General features: G+C 40.3%; 1 protein-coding gene across 3 annotated transcripts in view; it reads right to left on the reverse strand.

The window, feature by feature from the left end:
• The window catches only part of LOC142139435 (ephrin type-A receptor 6), a 630,331-nt gene that overhangs the window by 172,168 nt on the left and 440,055 nt on the right, over window positions 1–18,108 (reverse strand). For 2 of the 3 annotated variants that reach the window (XM_075197036.1, XM_075197034.1), the window contains exons 7-8: window positions 10,653–10,700; window positions 7,581–7,743 (exon numbers count right to left, since the gene is read on the reverse strand). In XM_075197036.1, coding sequence (XP_075053137.1) covers window positions 7,581–7,743; window positions 10,653–10,700 — 211 coding nt within the window. The remainder of the gene's footprint in view (window positions 1–7,580; window positions 7,744–10,652; window positions 10,701–18,108) is intronic. The other variant, XM_075197035.1, reaches the window with a different exon arrangement.

Here is an 18,108-nt window from a genome sequence, read left to right on the forward strand (position 1 = left end):
CCAGACATAATAGCCTTTGTGTGCCAGACAAGTTACAACATTTGCAAACCTCACAACTGTCCCTATTGTCGAAGTCGTATAATTGGATGAACGAAAGTATATTGGTTAATATTGTTTTATCGTGCGATTGCACTCAGTACGCCACGCTACACGTGGCATAACGCGATCGCACTGTAAAATACGCACGCACACACTCGCACTACAACATTTAGTTATATATATATTTCATATTTATATGTATTCCATTCCACAGTGATTTATGAGCAGATAGTATTTAGTTTATTATTATTTTATATATTATGATTATATGTACACTTCAGTGTTATTTAAGGTTCAGGTTATAGGAAATGTGTCATGTCTGATATAATTTTAATCCCCTATTCATCAGCAGCTGTCCGATTCATTCGCCGAAGAGATCGCATATTGCATACTCTAGTTATTGATGTTAGGGAATAAATAGTCAGAGTGATACCAAACTGTAAAATGCTAATGGACTAGTTGTAACTGGTTTCTGGGCGGGAGAATCATCTGGAATGTTGACCCTCAGCCTTTGAGGGGATTGTTTGAACTAGCCTATGACCTGTTTACACTGGACCCATCTGAAGTCTGGACCTATAGAAGCAAACCCCGTCATCTGCATTGTTCTCTCTGTAACACTAAATGTATATAGTCATTGCTGTGCTCCCACTGGCTTCAGTCTAATCTGACCACAGTATTCTGGAGTGAAATACTGTTTACTGGTACCCGTGGGAGCGCAGCTAGCGCATGTGAACACAGCGGTATGCATTTATCTTTTGGTATAGGCTGTACTGTATTATAATCATGTATTAAATTGTTAAACTTTGCATCTGCTAAAATAAATAACTTTGCGCCTTGGAAACACAACACAATCGCTTGGGCAATGTTTATTTGAAAACGATAGAATTACTTTAATACTATTTAGGCAGCCTATACCCATCTGTGGACCGCACTAGAGGCAGGGCTTAACATGAACATGGGTGGAGTTTTACACTAATGTGACTATTTGTGGGTGGAGTTTTGGTGGATCTGGGGCAGGGACTATTTTGTCCAGTTTTGGGATTATAAATTTTGTGACGCATGTATTTGTACCTCCGTCCATCTCTCTGTCAATAGTACAGGAGAGACACAAGGATGTAATCAGTGGTAGATAGAAGAGGTGGTGAGTGGCCATGTCCTGATAGTGGTCATATTGTTGGTGATATCTTTTAAATTTAACATTTTATTTTAATGTTACTATAGTTCCTGGTGATCATTAGCAATTTTCTTTCCAGTAAATGTGATCTGTGTAAATACTTATTTATAACTGCAACTGTAGTGTAAGCCATGTGGCAACGGGTTGGACGTCTATAATTCATAAAAATGTTTTCTCAATGTATGATATGGTAAGATGACATGTCTGCGGATTTCATTGTAGGTGTTTGTGTGACTTAGCAACAAGCACGAGACATTTTGGGCATCTCTGCTGCTCTGCTTCCTTCCTGAACATTTGTGCTTGCTCAAAGCGAACTGTTGATTGGTTTCTATAAGTTACTGCAATGTGTAAGGAGAGCAAAGCAAAAGGAAGGAGTACGTTTTCTTTAATTAGTTACTGTTTTGCACGTAGGTTAGGTTCTGGCTGCTTTTTCATGTAGCACACAAATACTTGATAGTTTTATTTTTATACATCACATTTCATATTTACCTCCCACTCCAATAAAACATGGATTGGCCCAGGTTCAAAGGTACTCCTAGTTTATGCGTTGTTCTCCTTAATGACTCAGAACCCACTGTGAGTCCATAAATCAGCCCTTTATCTAATTAAATTAATGACTGCATAGGTATTGTGGTGAAACGAGGTTTTAATATCACCTTAACCAGTCTGCACCTCGTCTCTCACAAACTGTGGACTATAAAAACATATACTTTTTCTAGCCCTCTGGTTCCCCATATTTGTCAGTCATAATTAAACTTGTATATATTCTATTTGTAAGCAGTTAAAATGTCTACCAGCATGGTTTTCTTATCTTGCAGAGTAGTCGATTGTTTCAGCCTAGGAAAAAGGATTATTTTCCACCAGTCCTTTATGAATGTACATCACATTAATTACAGAGGGCTGCATTGTGTATTTAAATGTAATGCGTCTGGATTGTGACCTCACTTGTTTAAACAAATTCTGCTGTATAGCCACAGAACAATACCTATCCTTAATTATATCAAGAGTGGCTCATCTGCTTTCCCTTTGTCTGTATGTTTACCTGTGAAAAGGTAACAGAAAAGGACCAATCATACAGGTCCTGAAACTACTGAGAAGGTCATTTATGGCTTTTGAAAGAAGCTCCAGAGAACAGCAAATGGGTATTCACTACCCAGTGATAGCTGAAGTCAGGCTGGCGTTGAGGTCTCAGCCTCTGCCCTGACAGGAAAGGGACAATCGGTCCCTGGAGTACTGCCTATGACCTGATCTACTCTCTCTAGGTCTTGGGGAGCTGTGTGTCCGCCAAAAGCGAGTAACAGTGACTCAGGACCACTGCCTTGCTGGTAGCCTCAAAGGAGAGAGGGGGAGAAGCTTGAATGGATAGACAGCGGTCCCTGAGAGTGGCTAGGATACTGGTGAGGTGTTTTCAGTATACCCTGTATGTTGTCTGTGTTAGACTGTAGTGTTATTTGCTGCAGGTTAATATTTAAACACTTTTATTGCTGTTTGGTGCTACAATTTTGTTAAATAAACTTATTTATTTTACTTTGGATATTTGCCTGGGTGATTTTGAACCTTGGATAGGTACCGGGTAGGCTAGCAGTGCGGCACAGAGGGTTACATTAAACCCAGATATCATTTAAGAATATCTTTTTGATTAATTAATGATTTGGGTAAAATGTGTTTTCTGTAGAAGGGGTGTTGCTAGTAGATGGGGCAGGTATTATGGCACCAAAGCTTCTGCACCTTTATAATTTTTAGCACTCCTCAGTGCTTTTGGGGTGTCCACCATAATTGTGCATAAATATTTCTGGCTGTCAAAAGTCATGTCTGTCAGAAGTATCTACCAAATAATTTTTAGCACTCCTCAGTGCTTTTGGGGTGTCCCCCATAATTGTGCATAAATATTTCTGGCTGTCAAAAGTCATATCTGTCAGCAGTATCTACCAAATAATTTTTTGCACTACTCAGTGCTTTTGGGGTGCCCCCCCTAATGGTGCATAAATATTTCTGGCTGTCAAAAGTCATTTCTGTCAGCAGTATCTTACCAAATAATTTTTACCACTACAAGTGCTTTGCGCTCAGAGTGGATTCAAAGCAGTCCACATATGATCAGAATGAGCAACCAGGTTCTGTCACCAGTCCTGATGTTAGTGTTCCCAGTACGTCATCTGGCCAAGGTGATGTCAAACAACAGAGTGTTTCCAAATCAGTGCAAAAAACAAAAAGCAAAAAAAAATGTACTGTGTTGAAGCGAAAAAGAAGTGTTACTGAGCAAAAGTTAAGTGCTGATAAAAAAAAATTTGCAAACATGCCATTCTACACATGCAGTGGCAAAAAGAGAATGAGGCCTTCACCTTTGGCTATTAGTGGCAGATCCCAAAAAGTTACCCAGCCTACAATTGGTGCACAACTACTGTTATGCGTCAAAGCCGAGCTGCAAGATAACAGTAAGGCATTAGAGGAGAATGTTTGCTCTGATTCACAAATGACAACAATCCCTGTGGAGAGTCCATCCAACAGTGGGATGTCTAATCGTGAGCATTCTGCTGATGTGTGCCTTAATAGCCCGAGTGTAGCCGGTGATACCCAAATTGAGGATGCCACTTTGGAATTAGAAGAGGATGAGGGGGAGATTTGTGTAGGCGACGAGGGTGCTAATGAGGATGTTGATGAGGATGAGGTTGTTTGTGTAAGTCCTGCACCAGTGGCAGCAGTTCTGGCACGTGACAAGAAAAAGGCCATTGTCATGCCTGGCCATAAAACAAAAAAATCCACTTCTTATGTGTGGAATTATTTCTACCCAAATCTAGATAACAATTGTAGTGTATGTCAAGCCACAGTCAGTCGAGGGAGGGACCTTAACCATCTTGGAACCTCGTCTATGTTACGCCATTTAACGAGAGTTCATGGCAAAGTGTTGGGAAAAGCTGAAAGTTCTTCCCAAAAAAATACAAGCACTCCATCATCAGCTAAGACCCTCCGCTCACCGACATCCCGACGGCTACAAAATACACCCACCACACCATCCTCATCAATATCCTCAGTAGCGCTCGGAGTTAGCCCGGCATCCCACTTAAGGCTGGATGACTCCTGCACTATTATTGATTCCTCTGAAGAAAGTGTTAGTCCCACTGCCACTGCTGTTGCTGCTGCTGGGGGTGAATCGTCATCCCAGAGGCAGGTCAAGAAAATGAGCAGTCCTACATTTCAGCAATTAACTGTGAAACAATCATTTGCGAGGGGAAGCAAATATGACAGCAGTCACCCAGTCGCCAAGCGAATCACAGATGCCATGGCTGCAATGTTAGTGTTAGATCTGCGTCCAATCTCCACAATAAACGCAGCTGGTGTTTCACAGTTAATTGAGGTTTTGTGTCTGCGTTACAGAATTCCATTGCGACACCATTTCTCCCGTAAAGCAATTCCACAACTATACCAAAAAGTGTGTAAAAATGTAGAGATTGCGCTAAAAAATGCCATTCTGCCCACTGTCCACTTAACCAGAGATATGTGGACAAGTGGAAGTGGGCAAACCAAAGACTATATGACTGTGACAGCCCACTGGGTTGGTCATTCACCTTCACCAGCAGGAACAGCAGCAGAATGTACACCACTACGTAACATTTGTCACAGGCAGGCCACTCTTTGTATCCCCGGATTCACTAACAGGCATACGGCTGAAAATTTGTAAAACTGAGAGATGTGATTGATGCATGGTTTATACCACTCGGACTCTCCCCAGGGTATGTCATTTCTGATAACGCCAACAATATAGTGCGAGCATTACAGCTGGGTGATTTCCAACATATTCCCTGTTTTGCTCACACCATCAACTTGGTGGTACAGAGCTTCCTACGAAATAACCGTGACGTGCAGGAGATGCTTTCGGTGGCCCGTAAAATTTCAGGCCATTTCAGGCATTCAGCCACAGCATGTAGGAGATTACAGCAGCTTCAAGAGCAGTTTAACTTGCCCTGCCACCAACTTAAGCAAGAGGTGGTAACTCGGTGGAATTCCACCCGTACATGCTTCAGTGGATGGAGGAACAGCGCGAAGCCATCCAAGCATATTGCACAAGCCATGACATTGGGAAAGGAGGGGGGATGTATTTCACTCTTGCACAGTGGGGAATCCTTTCAGTCCTGTGCAAGGTGCTGAAACCATTTGAAGTTGTGACATGTGAGGTGAGTGCAGACTCTGCTAGTTTGAGCCAAGTCATTCCTTTAATTAGACTATTGGAAAAGCAGCTTGAGAAAATGAAGGAGGAGCTGAAAGCAAGCAATTCAGCAAAGTATGTTGGCCTTGTCGATCAAGTACTTAATTCGCTTCACAATGATCCTCGAGTTATTAAGATCTTGAACTCGGATCAGTACGTTTTGGCCACTGTACTTGATCCAAGATTTAAAACCTACATTGAGTCTTTACTCTTTAGATGTGAACTTTTGCAAGGAGCTATTGCTCAGCAAGTTGGCCGCTGAACTGGGCCTCTGCTTGACAACGTGTCCTCCTTCACTTTCTCAAGCTGCTGCTGCTCGTAAAAAAATTAATTTCCCAAAAAGAAGCAGGGAAGACGCAGGGGGCAGATCAGAACAATTTAACATCTGGGCTGGTTTGAAGGATTTTTCCAAAAAATGTGTCACTTTGCCCATAACTCCATCCAATACGAGTATAAACATGCAAAGGATGGTGGAGGATTACTTTCAAGAGGTAGTTGATATGGAAATGTCAGACAGTCCCTTTCCTTACTGGGAAGAAAAGCAGGCCATTTGGAAACCCATGTACAAACTTGCTTTGCAATACCTAAGCTGCCCACCCTCCAGTGTGTACTCTGAACGAGTGTTCAGCACAGCAGGGAACTTAGTCAGTGATCGCCGTAGAAGGTTACTTCCCAAAAATGAGGAGAAAATGATGTTTATAAAAATGAACTACATCTTCCACGAGGAAGGCCTTCACCATCCAAGACATCCAAGCACTGACTGTTCTCTAATGGCGGATTCAAGCGGCGATGAATTGATAGTCTGTGATGATGACATACACACTGATGAGGGTGAGGATGAAGCTGAAGATGATGACGATAACATCTTTTTAAAACTTTCTATGCAAGTGTAGGGTGCAATCAACCCCCAAAGAGGAAAGGGACTTATGGCATTTCCATATCACGTACCGTCTTGAAAGGCTGCTGTTTGGGCAATTTATCCTTAAGGGTAGGGTGTCTTAGACAGAGTGATCCCAAACTGGCTTTGTCCATTTCTCTTAATATTGTACAGTCTATAACGGCTGAATTTTTTTGGATTTTATACAAGTGGAGGGGAGCCTAGAGAGACAGAAACCAATCTGGCATTCTCCATTTAAATTAATATTGTACAGTCTATAACGGCTGAATTTTTTTGTATTTTCGACAAGTGGAGGGGGGCCTATAGAGCCAGAAACCAAACTGGCTTTGTCCATTTTAATTAATATTGTACAGTCTATAACGGCTGAATTTTTTGTTTTTTTAAACAAGTGGAGGGGGGCCTATAGAGACAGAAAGCAAACTGCCTTTTTCCATTTCTTTACATATTTAACTATAAGTGTAGGGTGTAATATACATCCAAAGACGATGGCTGCATTGCCAATATGCATAGATGGAGAGGAAGACAATCTGTTTTGTGTGTAGAATAAATGAAGGATGAATTAAACTGTTTTTTTAATGATTAACCTCTACAATTTGATTACTTATCTCTAAAACAGTTGGAGCACTAAATTGGGTTATTTTAGGCCCAAAAACATTGATTTTTCAACAAAATAGCAAAACAAAACCAAACAAAACCAAAACCAAAATACGCAATGACGGTTTTGCAAAACCAAAACCAAAACACGACGGTAATCCAGATCCAAAACCGAATCCAAAACACGGGGGTCAGTGACCATCTCTAAAAACAATACTGGGTAATACATACAGACAGAGAGGTAAGAGAACCCTGCTCGCAAGCTTACAATCTATGGGACCAACCCCCAGATACGTATGAAACACGTCCACTCCAAGAGAAGATTGGAATGCAGTACCCCTTCTCTTCCTGAAGGTGATGCTGTATGCTACTCTGTATGAGGAGCCTGCAGACCATTAAATCACTTAGTAGACTGCTACAAGAAATATTTAAGGGAAAAATCTTGAATATCAGAAACTTTACTTTGCAGTGTTCAGCTGCAGACCTTAAATTAACTGCGTCTGGCCATCTTATTATGGGTACATATCACTGTGCAAAACAAAGCTGTACAATTAAATTAAGAACAGATTGAACTTGTGCATGTTTCATTAGCATGCAGTCATATAACAATAAGCATTTTAAAATCTGATATTGTATGTTTTTACATTAAGCACACTGCGGTTAATTAAACTTACTTTCATCTCCGGTTTCAAATTCAAACTTATGACTGTAGCCGCTGTATCCCGCAGCGGTCCTGACTCGAATGTGAAATATATATTTGGTGGATGGCTTGAGGCCTGTGATAATAACACTGGGAGCTTTGGATCTTGTGGAGGAATAACTGAGTTGTTCATGTTCCTGTAGACAAAGAAAAACAGACACAGTTTAGGGGAAAAAGAATGATCCATAATATTATCATTTGTCACCCAGCTTCAGGTTTTTGTGAAATGCACAATGTATTATGTAACAGATGTGTTTGAAAGCGATATATTTTTTTCACCGTTTGCTGTTCTTTTGCCTTTGAAAGCTGCGCCTTTGATTTGCTGCATGAAATGACAAGAGCTGTAGCGGTACTGAGCTTATCTTTATGATAAACTCAGCTATACTTCTACAATGAAAGCTTAGTTCATAGTTTCAAGCAAAATGAAATATAACATTGCTTCTTTCATGGGGCAATACACCAATGATAATAAGTCCGGCTTAAAGGGGAACTAGAGTGTATTTTTAAATTTGTAAATATTAGGGGTTTGACTCCAGGTACCACTGCGATTGCCAATATGCCTCAACTATTTATATTATTCAAACACTGCATAGCCTGTAGAACTCTGAAGTTGTTGCAGATCTATTGGTCTGGACACTAGTAGACTGCAGCTTGGGATTCTCCTGCAATCGGGTGGATCCATATAGCAAGATTTAAAAAGCTTTTACATTCTCTGGGCCATTAAGGAGAATAAGACAAAAAAAGGAGTAAATGTTCTTCGGGACAAACCATGTTACAATGCAAGGGGTGCAAATTAGTTAAATATTGACTGTTTTTTCCTCTAGCACACAAATACTTCATAGTTTTACTTTTACACTGAAATTTAAAAGCATACTTGCCAACTTTTCCTCGTTGGCTTCAGGAAGATCCTGGGGGAGGTAGGCGTGCGGGGGTGAGGCTTGACGTATCGCAGCATTTTTGGCCCCACCCCTAAACGAATGTCACAATTTTGGCCAATTACAGCATGGGGCGGGGCTAAGATGATGCAATATTTGCGTCATTAAGCCCCGTCCCACCACTTATCTATTGAGGGGGCGAGAACCGGGAGCCGCCCTGCTCTCCCGGGAGCCCAGGACGTCTCTCAGAAATGCGGGTGTCTCCCGGATATTCCAGGAGAGTAGGCAACTATGCGTTAAAGAAAAGCAGCTAATTAATCTCTATAGACTGAAGTGTCTTTTACATTTCTGTCTCCATTACTGAAGTCATGTTGTCTTACCTGTCAGTCTGTGATTACATTTTGGTCTCCATGAAAATGGCCACCTCCATAGGCATCAATACATGGACATAGGACACAATTTCTGAAATGTGTCATCATGCCACAGATGACGAAGCCAACTACGTCTTGTACTGGGCTCAGCATCAGGGAGAATGCCAGACTCTACAGGGAGTGAGGGAGATCACCCCAATGTCAGGGAGTCTCCCTGACATTCAGGGAGAGTTGGCAAGTATGTCTAAAAGTTGATCTAGGACATGCCCTACTCCAACTATAAATCTGTCCCCACATTTTAAATCTACCTCCCCTTCAACATGGTTTTGCCCAAGTGCAAAGTTATTCCTTGTTTATGCTTTGCTCTCCTTAATGACTCAGCCCTCTGACAAGGGGGGTGTATCTAGATGACCCAATAGTTACTCCCAGCTATCTTACTAACAGATCTGTTTTGCTACATGTTTTACATTTTTATTTAAGTTTCTTTTTTTTTTAATAAATTATTGTGCATCTTTCATAGCACTAAACTCTACTGTTCCTGTAGTATCCTGGAAGATCATGCTGATCTCTAGAAACTGAATTTGAAAAATCTGGGCTTTTACATCTTAAACTTGTCTTGATTTGTGCATTTCTTACATACTGTGACAGTTCTGCAACCTTTAAAACTTTTTGAAAAAAGTTTCATTATTTTCAGAAACAGTTAACAGAGAAGGCAGGGATAATGTTAATGTCTATGCTATTTATCCACCACCGCCAAAATATGTGTAACAATGATTTGTAAATATTATTATCATCGATTGGGGATGGAGAACAAAATGTGTCTGACTCTGCTCTTCAATATATTTTGTGCCAGCATAGCTGGCAGATTATTTCATAATACAGATTATGGGCCTGATTCAGAGTGGATGCAAGCATAAGCCTAACTTGAGATTGAAAGTGTTGCATGCAAGTGTATGTGTATGTATGCCGTATTCAGAGTCGAAGATGCATCTATGTCTGAATGAGCAGCAGTTCCGTCTGAAATACAACAGCCACCTCTGACAATTACGTCCAACTTGCCAACTTGTACAAAAATCATTCATCTTATGTTACCACAATTGCTAGGAAGCATAATTTAAACTTGCATAACCAATCTAATACAGCAGGAACATGCGTACAAAAAAAATGATCAACATGCTTTGCAAATCCTAATAACCGACTACTGAAAATAAGTGTCTGAGAATCATTCGAAAATCTTTAATTCACTAGTTGGTCATCATCATCTGCTACTTCTTACACCTGCCCCTGACTATCTACAAATAAAACCACTTTTTCAATCATACCTGTCTGAGTCTATAGACAATTGCTTGAACACGACCGTACCGTACATGGCCTGTGTTAGAACACCCCTTGCCTCCCCTGCTACACCTCTTCAGGTATAAGGAGTGGTAAGTGCAAATAGTCGCAGGTCTGAATAGCGAGAGTTGTCTACGTTCATATTCTGGGCATTCGCAGTGCAAAACAAACGCAACGACGCACTATGTAAATGGGTGAACGTCTCACTCTGAATCAGGCCGTTTGCTGTTTGAAACAAAGCTTTATAATAATCTAAGGGCTATAGTTGTTCTATGAGCAGCATAATGTTTTTTTTATTAGTGGTGGTACGTAGCAACTGAAGCCTTTAAATAATTATACTGAAACAAAATGTTTCAATTAAAATCACACTTTTAACCGTAACTTATTCTCATGCATGCAGCTCCCATTATTAACTACACAGATGGAAGACTTAAGTGTGAGCTTGAAATACTCATCATTACTCACTTCTACCCGCAGGTAGTGCCAAAATGGCGGCGCTATCCGGGGGTAGTCCTGTTGGTGAGAGAGAGAAAAAAATGCACAGAATTTATGTGAATTCTACCTCTGCTGAATCTACTGTTTACAAAATCAAAAGGAAAATAAATTACATTATATTTCCACAAGTTGTAGTTACATTTGCTGTAAGGATATGATAGGAAGAGAAAATAGTTAATTAATTATAGTAATGGCATATCCACAAGATTTATCAGTAATATTAAAACACACAAGGCCTGCCCAGGGCCGGATTAACCATAGGGCTAACTGGGCTACAGCCCAGGGGCCTATGGCATCCAGGGGGACCTTGAAAGTGCTCAGCAGCAGTATTGATCGGTCAGGGGCGGGGGCGCCCCCGGCGATCAGTGCTGCTGAGCACTTTCCCTGCAGTCCTTCCCCGGTGCGCTGTAGTCTCTTTACTGAGGAGATCTCGTGAGTCTCACTCTCAGGAGATCTCCTCAGTAAAGAGCGTACAGCGCGCCGGGGAAGGAGGTAAGTGCCGGGGGGCGTGCAGCTCGGATCACGGGGGGGTCCTCACGGGGGAAAGGAGGCCCCCTTAGCCCAGGGGCCTCCATTCCCTTAATCCGGCACTGGGCCTGCCTTAGAACCAGACTTGTAACCAAGGGTGGAACAGCCCATTCAATGACTGACATTCAATAATGGATCATGTTCACTAGTTGACTAGTAGGGCAGAACCTATTGTAAGTCAGTGGCAGAACTACCATTGGTGCGTCGGGTGTCGTGCACAGGGGCCCACGGAGATAATGGGGCCTGCTGCATGGCAGATGCAGAGGGCCGGGGGCCCTGGGGCCCACCTCCCTGCACCGGGGCCCACAGCTCGATACTTTTGCCTCTTTGTGAGAACAAAACAACTTGGAGAAAGACACTTCAGAACTTGTGGCTAAACAATGATAACATCTAGAAAAATTTAAAACTTGGCATGTGAATTTGCATTGTTTGTTTCAATAACAATAGCCACCTTTGTATACATAATTACTTATGGCAGCTCAAACTAGATCATAATTTAATTTCTTGAGAACTTCCTTTCCCTTGTGTTACAGTTGTCTTATCATTCTAAAGGGAAGATTCAAATGGCCGTGAGCTGCCACCATACATCACCTCCATGTCCGACTGCGCACATTGATGGCCAATACGGTATGGAATTTCCACTCGTTTTTCTTCGCACCTCTATAGGAGGTGAGGGAAAATGAGTGGAGATTTCAGTCAAAACATCAAGACGATGTGTCTCCGTCTACTGTTCCAGAGACAATTCATTGCACCTCGCGTCGAGTTAATACTACTCAACAACAAGCCAAGTCTGCATTCAAAAGTCAGCATCACTTGTGAATTTGGCCCCACTTATGGACAACCAAACTGGATGAGGTTGGATCATTTCCGGATCCCACTGAGGTACGCACAGACAGACTGCTAGTGATCATCTTCTGACTAGAATGTTCAATAATGATCCCATTGTTTATGATCAGAATATTGTTATTGTATTAATAGTGGGTGCCCCGATATCAGGGTAAATTGATGTGATTGCTATCGATATCAGTGCATGCGTGTCTAGCTTAAGGTTATGGCTACACCAGTGCCCTTTGATCACTGATTACTGAACATCTGACACTATATCTATATATAAAAGTCCTTTATGGAACTTGTTCTCAATCGTATACTGTTCATCAATACCATATTTTTTATTATTACAATATGTGTAGCATATCCCTGGGCTCCCAAGCCTGAGTGTTGTGCTTGAGTAGATCCAAAATAGACTCAATAGATTTCAAAATGCTAAAGCTGCCCCACCACCTACTGTACAGTATCATTTCACTAACTTGCTCCAGCACCATGCCGGAGCCCCGGGCTGCTCCATACAGTTTCTTTTCACAAGGATCCTCTAGGTCTGACATAAAGAACTTCCACATCAGTGGTCTTCACCACTTTTAAATGAAGGGTGCTGTGAGTATGAGGACCAATCACAACCTGCGATCTCTTGATTGTGGCTTGTGATTGGTCTTACCACTCATTCCCCTCAGTTTTCGGCCAGGGCTGTGAGAGGAATGGAGGCCGGGGGTAGGAGCACGTCGGTCATAAATTTTCAGTAGGTAATAGTACACACTATGAGATTACATTACTATGCAGGGATGTGAAAAATTGCACATTGAGGAAGACTCCTCTCTGTTTTACCAGATACTGACCCTGTCGTGTCATTTCCATATTGTACACACAGTTCAATATGAATGTTTTCTGCACTGTCCACAGGGCCCAGAATGAAGACAATATATATATATATATATATATATATATATATATATATATATATATATATACATTTCCAGTCACACTTGTCTGTTAGATAGATGCATGTGCTGTCGTTGTGTGTGACCCATAGGTACCATGACCAATAAGGGCATAATATTAATTAATTAAAGTCCCTTTTTCCACATAAATTGTAAAATGTAATGAAATACAAAATATGTATATTTGGATCTTTTTAAATGAGTTCTTCTCATGTCTGCTGTTACCTGACATAACATTTATCTTGAGTCTCTTCCAGCTTTGTAAAGAAGTACTGACTGACTGAGCGCAGGGCCCAGAGGCCTGATCTTCTCTTCTGTGGTGAATATAAAGCACCTCACCAAATCAGCTTCTCACACACAGACATGAAAGTCGCTTCTCAAGCTGAAATATTGATGGATGATCATTACTTTCATAACTCTGCATCATTTGTACTGTAAATTTGGTTCACTCAGTCAGACTTTATTTTTTAAGCAATACTATAGAAAATGCAACCAAGATACTTAGTGACATCAATGAGGCACTTCATGCCTCATGCCTCTAGTATGCCACTAGTAATGTGTGTCTCTTTGTACAGTGACATCATTACTTTTTAGCAAAGTGAAAGCTGCAATGTAATGAATATTGCTAGATTCCATAAAATGACTGCATCATCCAGGCGCGGACTGGCAGATGTCAGCCCAGGGGGTGCACAGGCGGCCGCATCACATGACACAGGAAGCGGCCGCGTCATTGATGACGCGGCCGCATCACACATCACACACGCATCACATTTATCGCTGGTAAAAATCTGCCCTAACAGCTGTGATTCTGAGCGGCCCGATGCCCCCCTGCCCACCCCGGCCCAGCCCGCCCCTGGCCTCATCTGTGTAGACAACAGGTAGGGACAATTTAACTTATTCTAGACTGCAAGATACCTATGTCCTGACAAAATCCAATGTATTCTGACAAACAGGCCCCCTCTGTGACTGCAGTCCAGACGGCCGTACACCATATGGCTACTGCAATGCTGTGCACCCTGCTGCTGGCACATGTAGCCTTAAAGGGGCAACCATCAGCCGGTCACACCTCCCAAGTGCTGGACTGGGGGGCAGGGGGATAGTGGGCTACCTTGGGCTGGGTCACTGGGCCACCTGCATTTTTTCCCTTTAAAATGTTCCTAATAGGCTGCTGAGTCAAGTCTTGCCCACCAGGCTAAACTTTGCCAGCCATCCCCAGACTGCCAAGCAATTGGGACAAAAGTCTGATGTGCAGGACCTCAAATTGGGGCTGTCATCTGCTAATCTCATTCTAAAAAAATATTTGTTTACAAAAGGCTCCACCTCTCCCCCCTTTTTGTCTTTCCACCCCTGACCCTGTCTCCCTTTACTCCCATCCCAAGGATTTTTGCGCACACTCTAGGTGCATGGCACCTGAATACAGATGCACACCACCAGTGTAAATAAGAACTTTTTAAACAAAGACATAGGGGTATATTTATTAAACTGCGGGTTTGAAAAAGTGGAGATGTTGCCTTTAACAACCAATGAGATTTTAGTTATCATTTATTTAGTACATTCTACAAAATGACAGCTAGAATCTGATTGGTTGCTATAGGCAACATCTCCACTTTTTCAAACCCGCAGTTTAGTAAATATACCCCATAAACTTTTGTACTTGGACTGCGCAAATTGCATGAAAGTAACCGACTGGGAACAACCATGGTAAAGTGCGTTTTTTTACCTATTTTTTTCCTGTCTCCCCCTTGGTAATACTTACAAAATAAAAATATATTTGTTGCAATTTGCTACCAGCAGAAAGTTCTATCAAAAATGAAACATAATTGTATATATTTATTTATTTTGATAAACTAATAAATAAAAGTTGTTCCTATTTAAACTGGTGCATCCCAAAAATTGCAATTTGGCCTGGATATGAAGCGGCAATCCCTCCGGGTATCAAACAGATAAAATACAAATCAAACTATGAATTCAGAACAGCTTTTGCAAAATACACTATTCCTGGGTAGAAAATAACATAATATATTTTTCTCTTTTTAAACTAAATATTTTATATTGCATTTTCAATATAAAAATAGCTCTGAAAAATACATTAACACACAAAACTTTGTAGAAGAAAATAATGTGATACTGTAAGATCCAGGGTCTGAAAGAAAAAATCTATTTTTCATGTAAGGTAAAGGCTGAAATCACATACACGCTACTTGTGCTTAACAGGAAACAAAATTTGCTAGGGCTGGAATTTTCAAGATGGAGTGTGGAACGCAACACAGAGCATAAATTGTCAAGGTAATAAAAAGAGAAACTGCTCCCTGGAGACCAAATTCACAGTCCCTGAAAGCGTTAGTAAATTTTCACATGGTTAAAACAGCACTATGCCCCTGCTCCACTGCCTAATAATGTTTCTTTGCTTTTAGTAGTATATTCCTGGACTGCATATTATTGAATTATGTTTTCTGATATTAAGCACTGGAATAAATTGTGTGAACAAGACTGGCCCGCATTCCACAGTACATAGTACTGTGCATTAATTCATACAGCTACTCACTGTTTATACAGCTCAATAGTCTATGCATACAAATATCTCATTATGAAAATTTTATTCTGCATATATGTAATAACCACCACTATTGTTTTCCCAAATGTCCACTTTTGCTGACTTTTTATTTTATTTTTGTTTTATTATAAATGTTTTTTTATAGAAACAGTAGGTCATTTAAAAAAAAAATTATACTTTCCTCCCCTTCCCTTACTACTTTATAAGACCTTTATCTTTCTTCAACATTATTACATAGCTCTTAACATTGGCTTTGAGCTCTTTAACCCTAAACTCATAAATCTATATTTTCTTTAGATGTTTTTTTCTGTGGTAACTTAATACAAAGCTGCGCAATTGATGTGGTTTACAACAGTATTGATTAGATACTGTTGCTCTTTATACCCTTGTTTGCTTTAGCAAATAAAAGGAAACAAACAGAAACTAGCTTGTAGCACAACTTGCATTTCTATCCCTGCATAGATTCTCTGACATAATAAAGCAGTTATTGTGGAAATAAAACTAAGCACTGCTCATGATCCACCCAAGCCCCACCCTCAAACTGCCCAAACTCCACCCAGATGTGTAAATTAGGTCTATGTGATCATGAAGCCAATCCCACATTCAGATAGGCCACATTTTACTGGGGGTGTAAGAATCAGGACAGTCCTAATACAATCTTTTGTGCCATATGCACCATACTTTGTGATTTGTAAAAAAAAAAAAATCACTATCTTGCTATAGTTGTATTTTAAAGTGTACCTGTCACCTACACGTAAGGGTGACAACCATTTTATGAACTGACCAAATATTCAGCCTATCAATTCACTAGAGACTAGTGATATCACATGAAGCTTAAAGTGAATTGCCAGCCTGCATTCCCATGGCATTTTGCATTAAGTCTACATGATAGGTCCATAAGCTTGCACAAATATAACTTCCCTTGGATCAGAATCCCTAATGATAGGAGTAATTATAATTATTATTTTTATAATAATTATAATAATTATTATTTTTTTCTTTTTATTTGTGCATGATAATTACTATATATCCAGGAAAGAAACCTGAGTAATTCTATTATAATATATATGGATACAATATATATTTTTAAAATTATTGCCTTTTATAGGAATCCATTACATTGAAATAATTAAGTTTGTGCTGGTGCGGAGGGCCTTTGTTTTTTTCTTTCGGATGTCCATAGGCTTCTCTGTTCACTGACATAATTTCATGTTAATACAATTAAATATTCAAAGACGGAAAACCTTTGCAACCAAGAGCAACATAACAGTGGCTCTAAAAGAATGATTAGCCCTTAATTATTCTAGCCTGTCCGTGATTACAACTTTATTATATATCTATGCCCAAAGCCTAAACAATCATGCGTTTTCCTTTGGTTATTGCAAATTATTTATATAATTATCATAATTACTAGCTACATGTAAATGTCATGGCCGGAGGGACTGCTAATTATCATGCATAAGCACTAAGCTCGACTCATAGCACCAGTGGTGTTGAGATATGTTTTTTTTTATTCTTAGTAAAATTCCTTAGATACCTTCAATTCACACTTAAAACTGCATGTGTTAGAAGGGTGAGTGTACTGGTGATGAGTCTTTATAGGCCGTGAGAATTTACAGCATGATCTATTAAAAACTATTGTCCGGATTCCTGAGTGTTTGGTCTTTGCTTGATTTTGGTTTCCTGATTTTTTTGCTTCTTCCCATTTTATTTTCGGAACCCCCCCACCCCCCAACATATTCCCAATTGTAAAGTGCTACAAATATTCTGGCACTATATCAATTAATAATAATAATAATTATTATTATTATTGCTGTTGGAGTAGTATATTGCAGTGTAGACAAAGACAGCCACATATGTAAGTGGCCAAATTGAACAAGATCACACCGGGGTTCATTAATGCTGTCAGCACAGACAGACAGAGGTCATCTGCAGGGTTAACAAGCATGTGTGTAAGTGATCCAATGATTCTGATTGGATAATTCTCAGGCTTGCTGATCATTTTGGGCCCCTGTATGAGCTTTGGTGGCCTTGGTGTGTGTGGCCAACATACTGTCCCTTCTAGACTTGCAACACAAGAACTGTCCCATCTAGTCGTATGATACTCCCCAAAAACTTTTACATGTGTGCTCTTCCCCTGAAACATAAACTATTTTACATCAGTTACGAGTAAAACATTTTTATTCTACCATCAATATCAATTTTACCTCAGAGTAAGTGTTGTATAATGAAACACAGAGCAAAATCCTTATCTAAACATATTTTCAATTTAAGGGGAATACAGCGGTTGTACACAAACCTGTGCTGAGCCTACTGGGGAGTAGTCAAGATGAGAGAGCTCTACTACTGTCACTATAAGCTCCCCGGAATCAAATCAAAATGAGAAACCAAGGTTACATGGACGGCCTGTAATTGAACGGTGCATGAAATTATACAAAATAATAATAACCTTTAACTGATAGTAAGATAGATTTCAAATCAATGTTATTGACTTTTACACTTCTTTCTGGTGGGAAAAAAATATAAATATATGTATCAAGTGAGTTTGAAATATCTGAGCCCTCACATGCCT

This window comes from Mixophyes fleayi, chromosome 2 (genome assembly GCF_038048845.1).
Source record: "Mixophyes fleayi isolate aMixFle1 chromosome 2, aMixFle1.hap1, whole genome shotgun sequence".
NCBI classification, from domain to species: Eukaryota; Metazoa; Chordata; class Amphibia; order Anura; family Limnodynastidae; genus Mixophyes; species Mixophyes fleayi.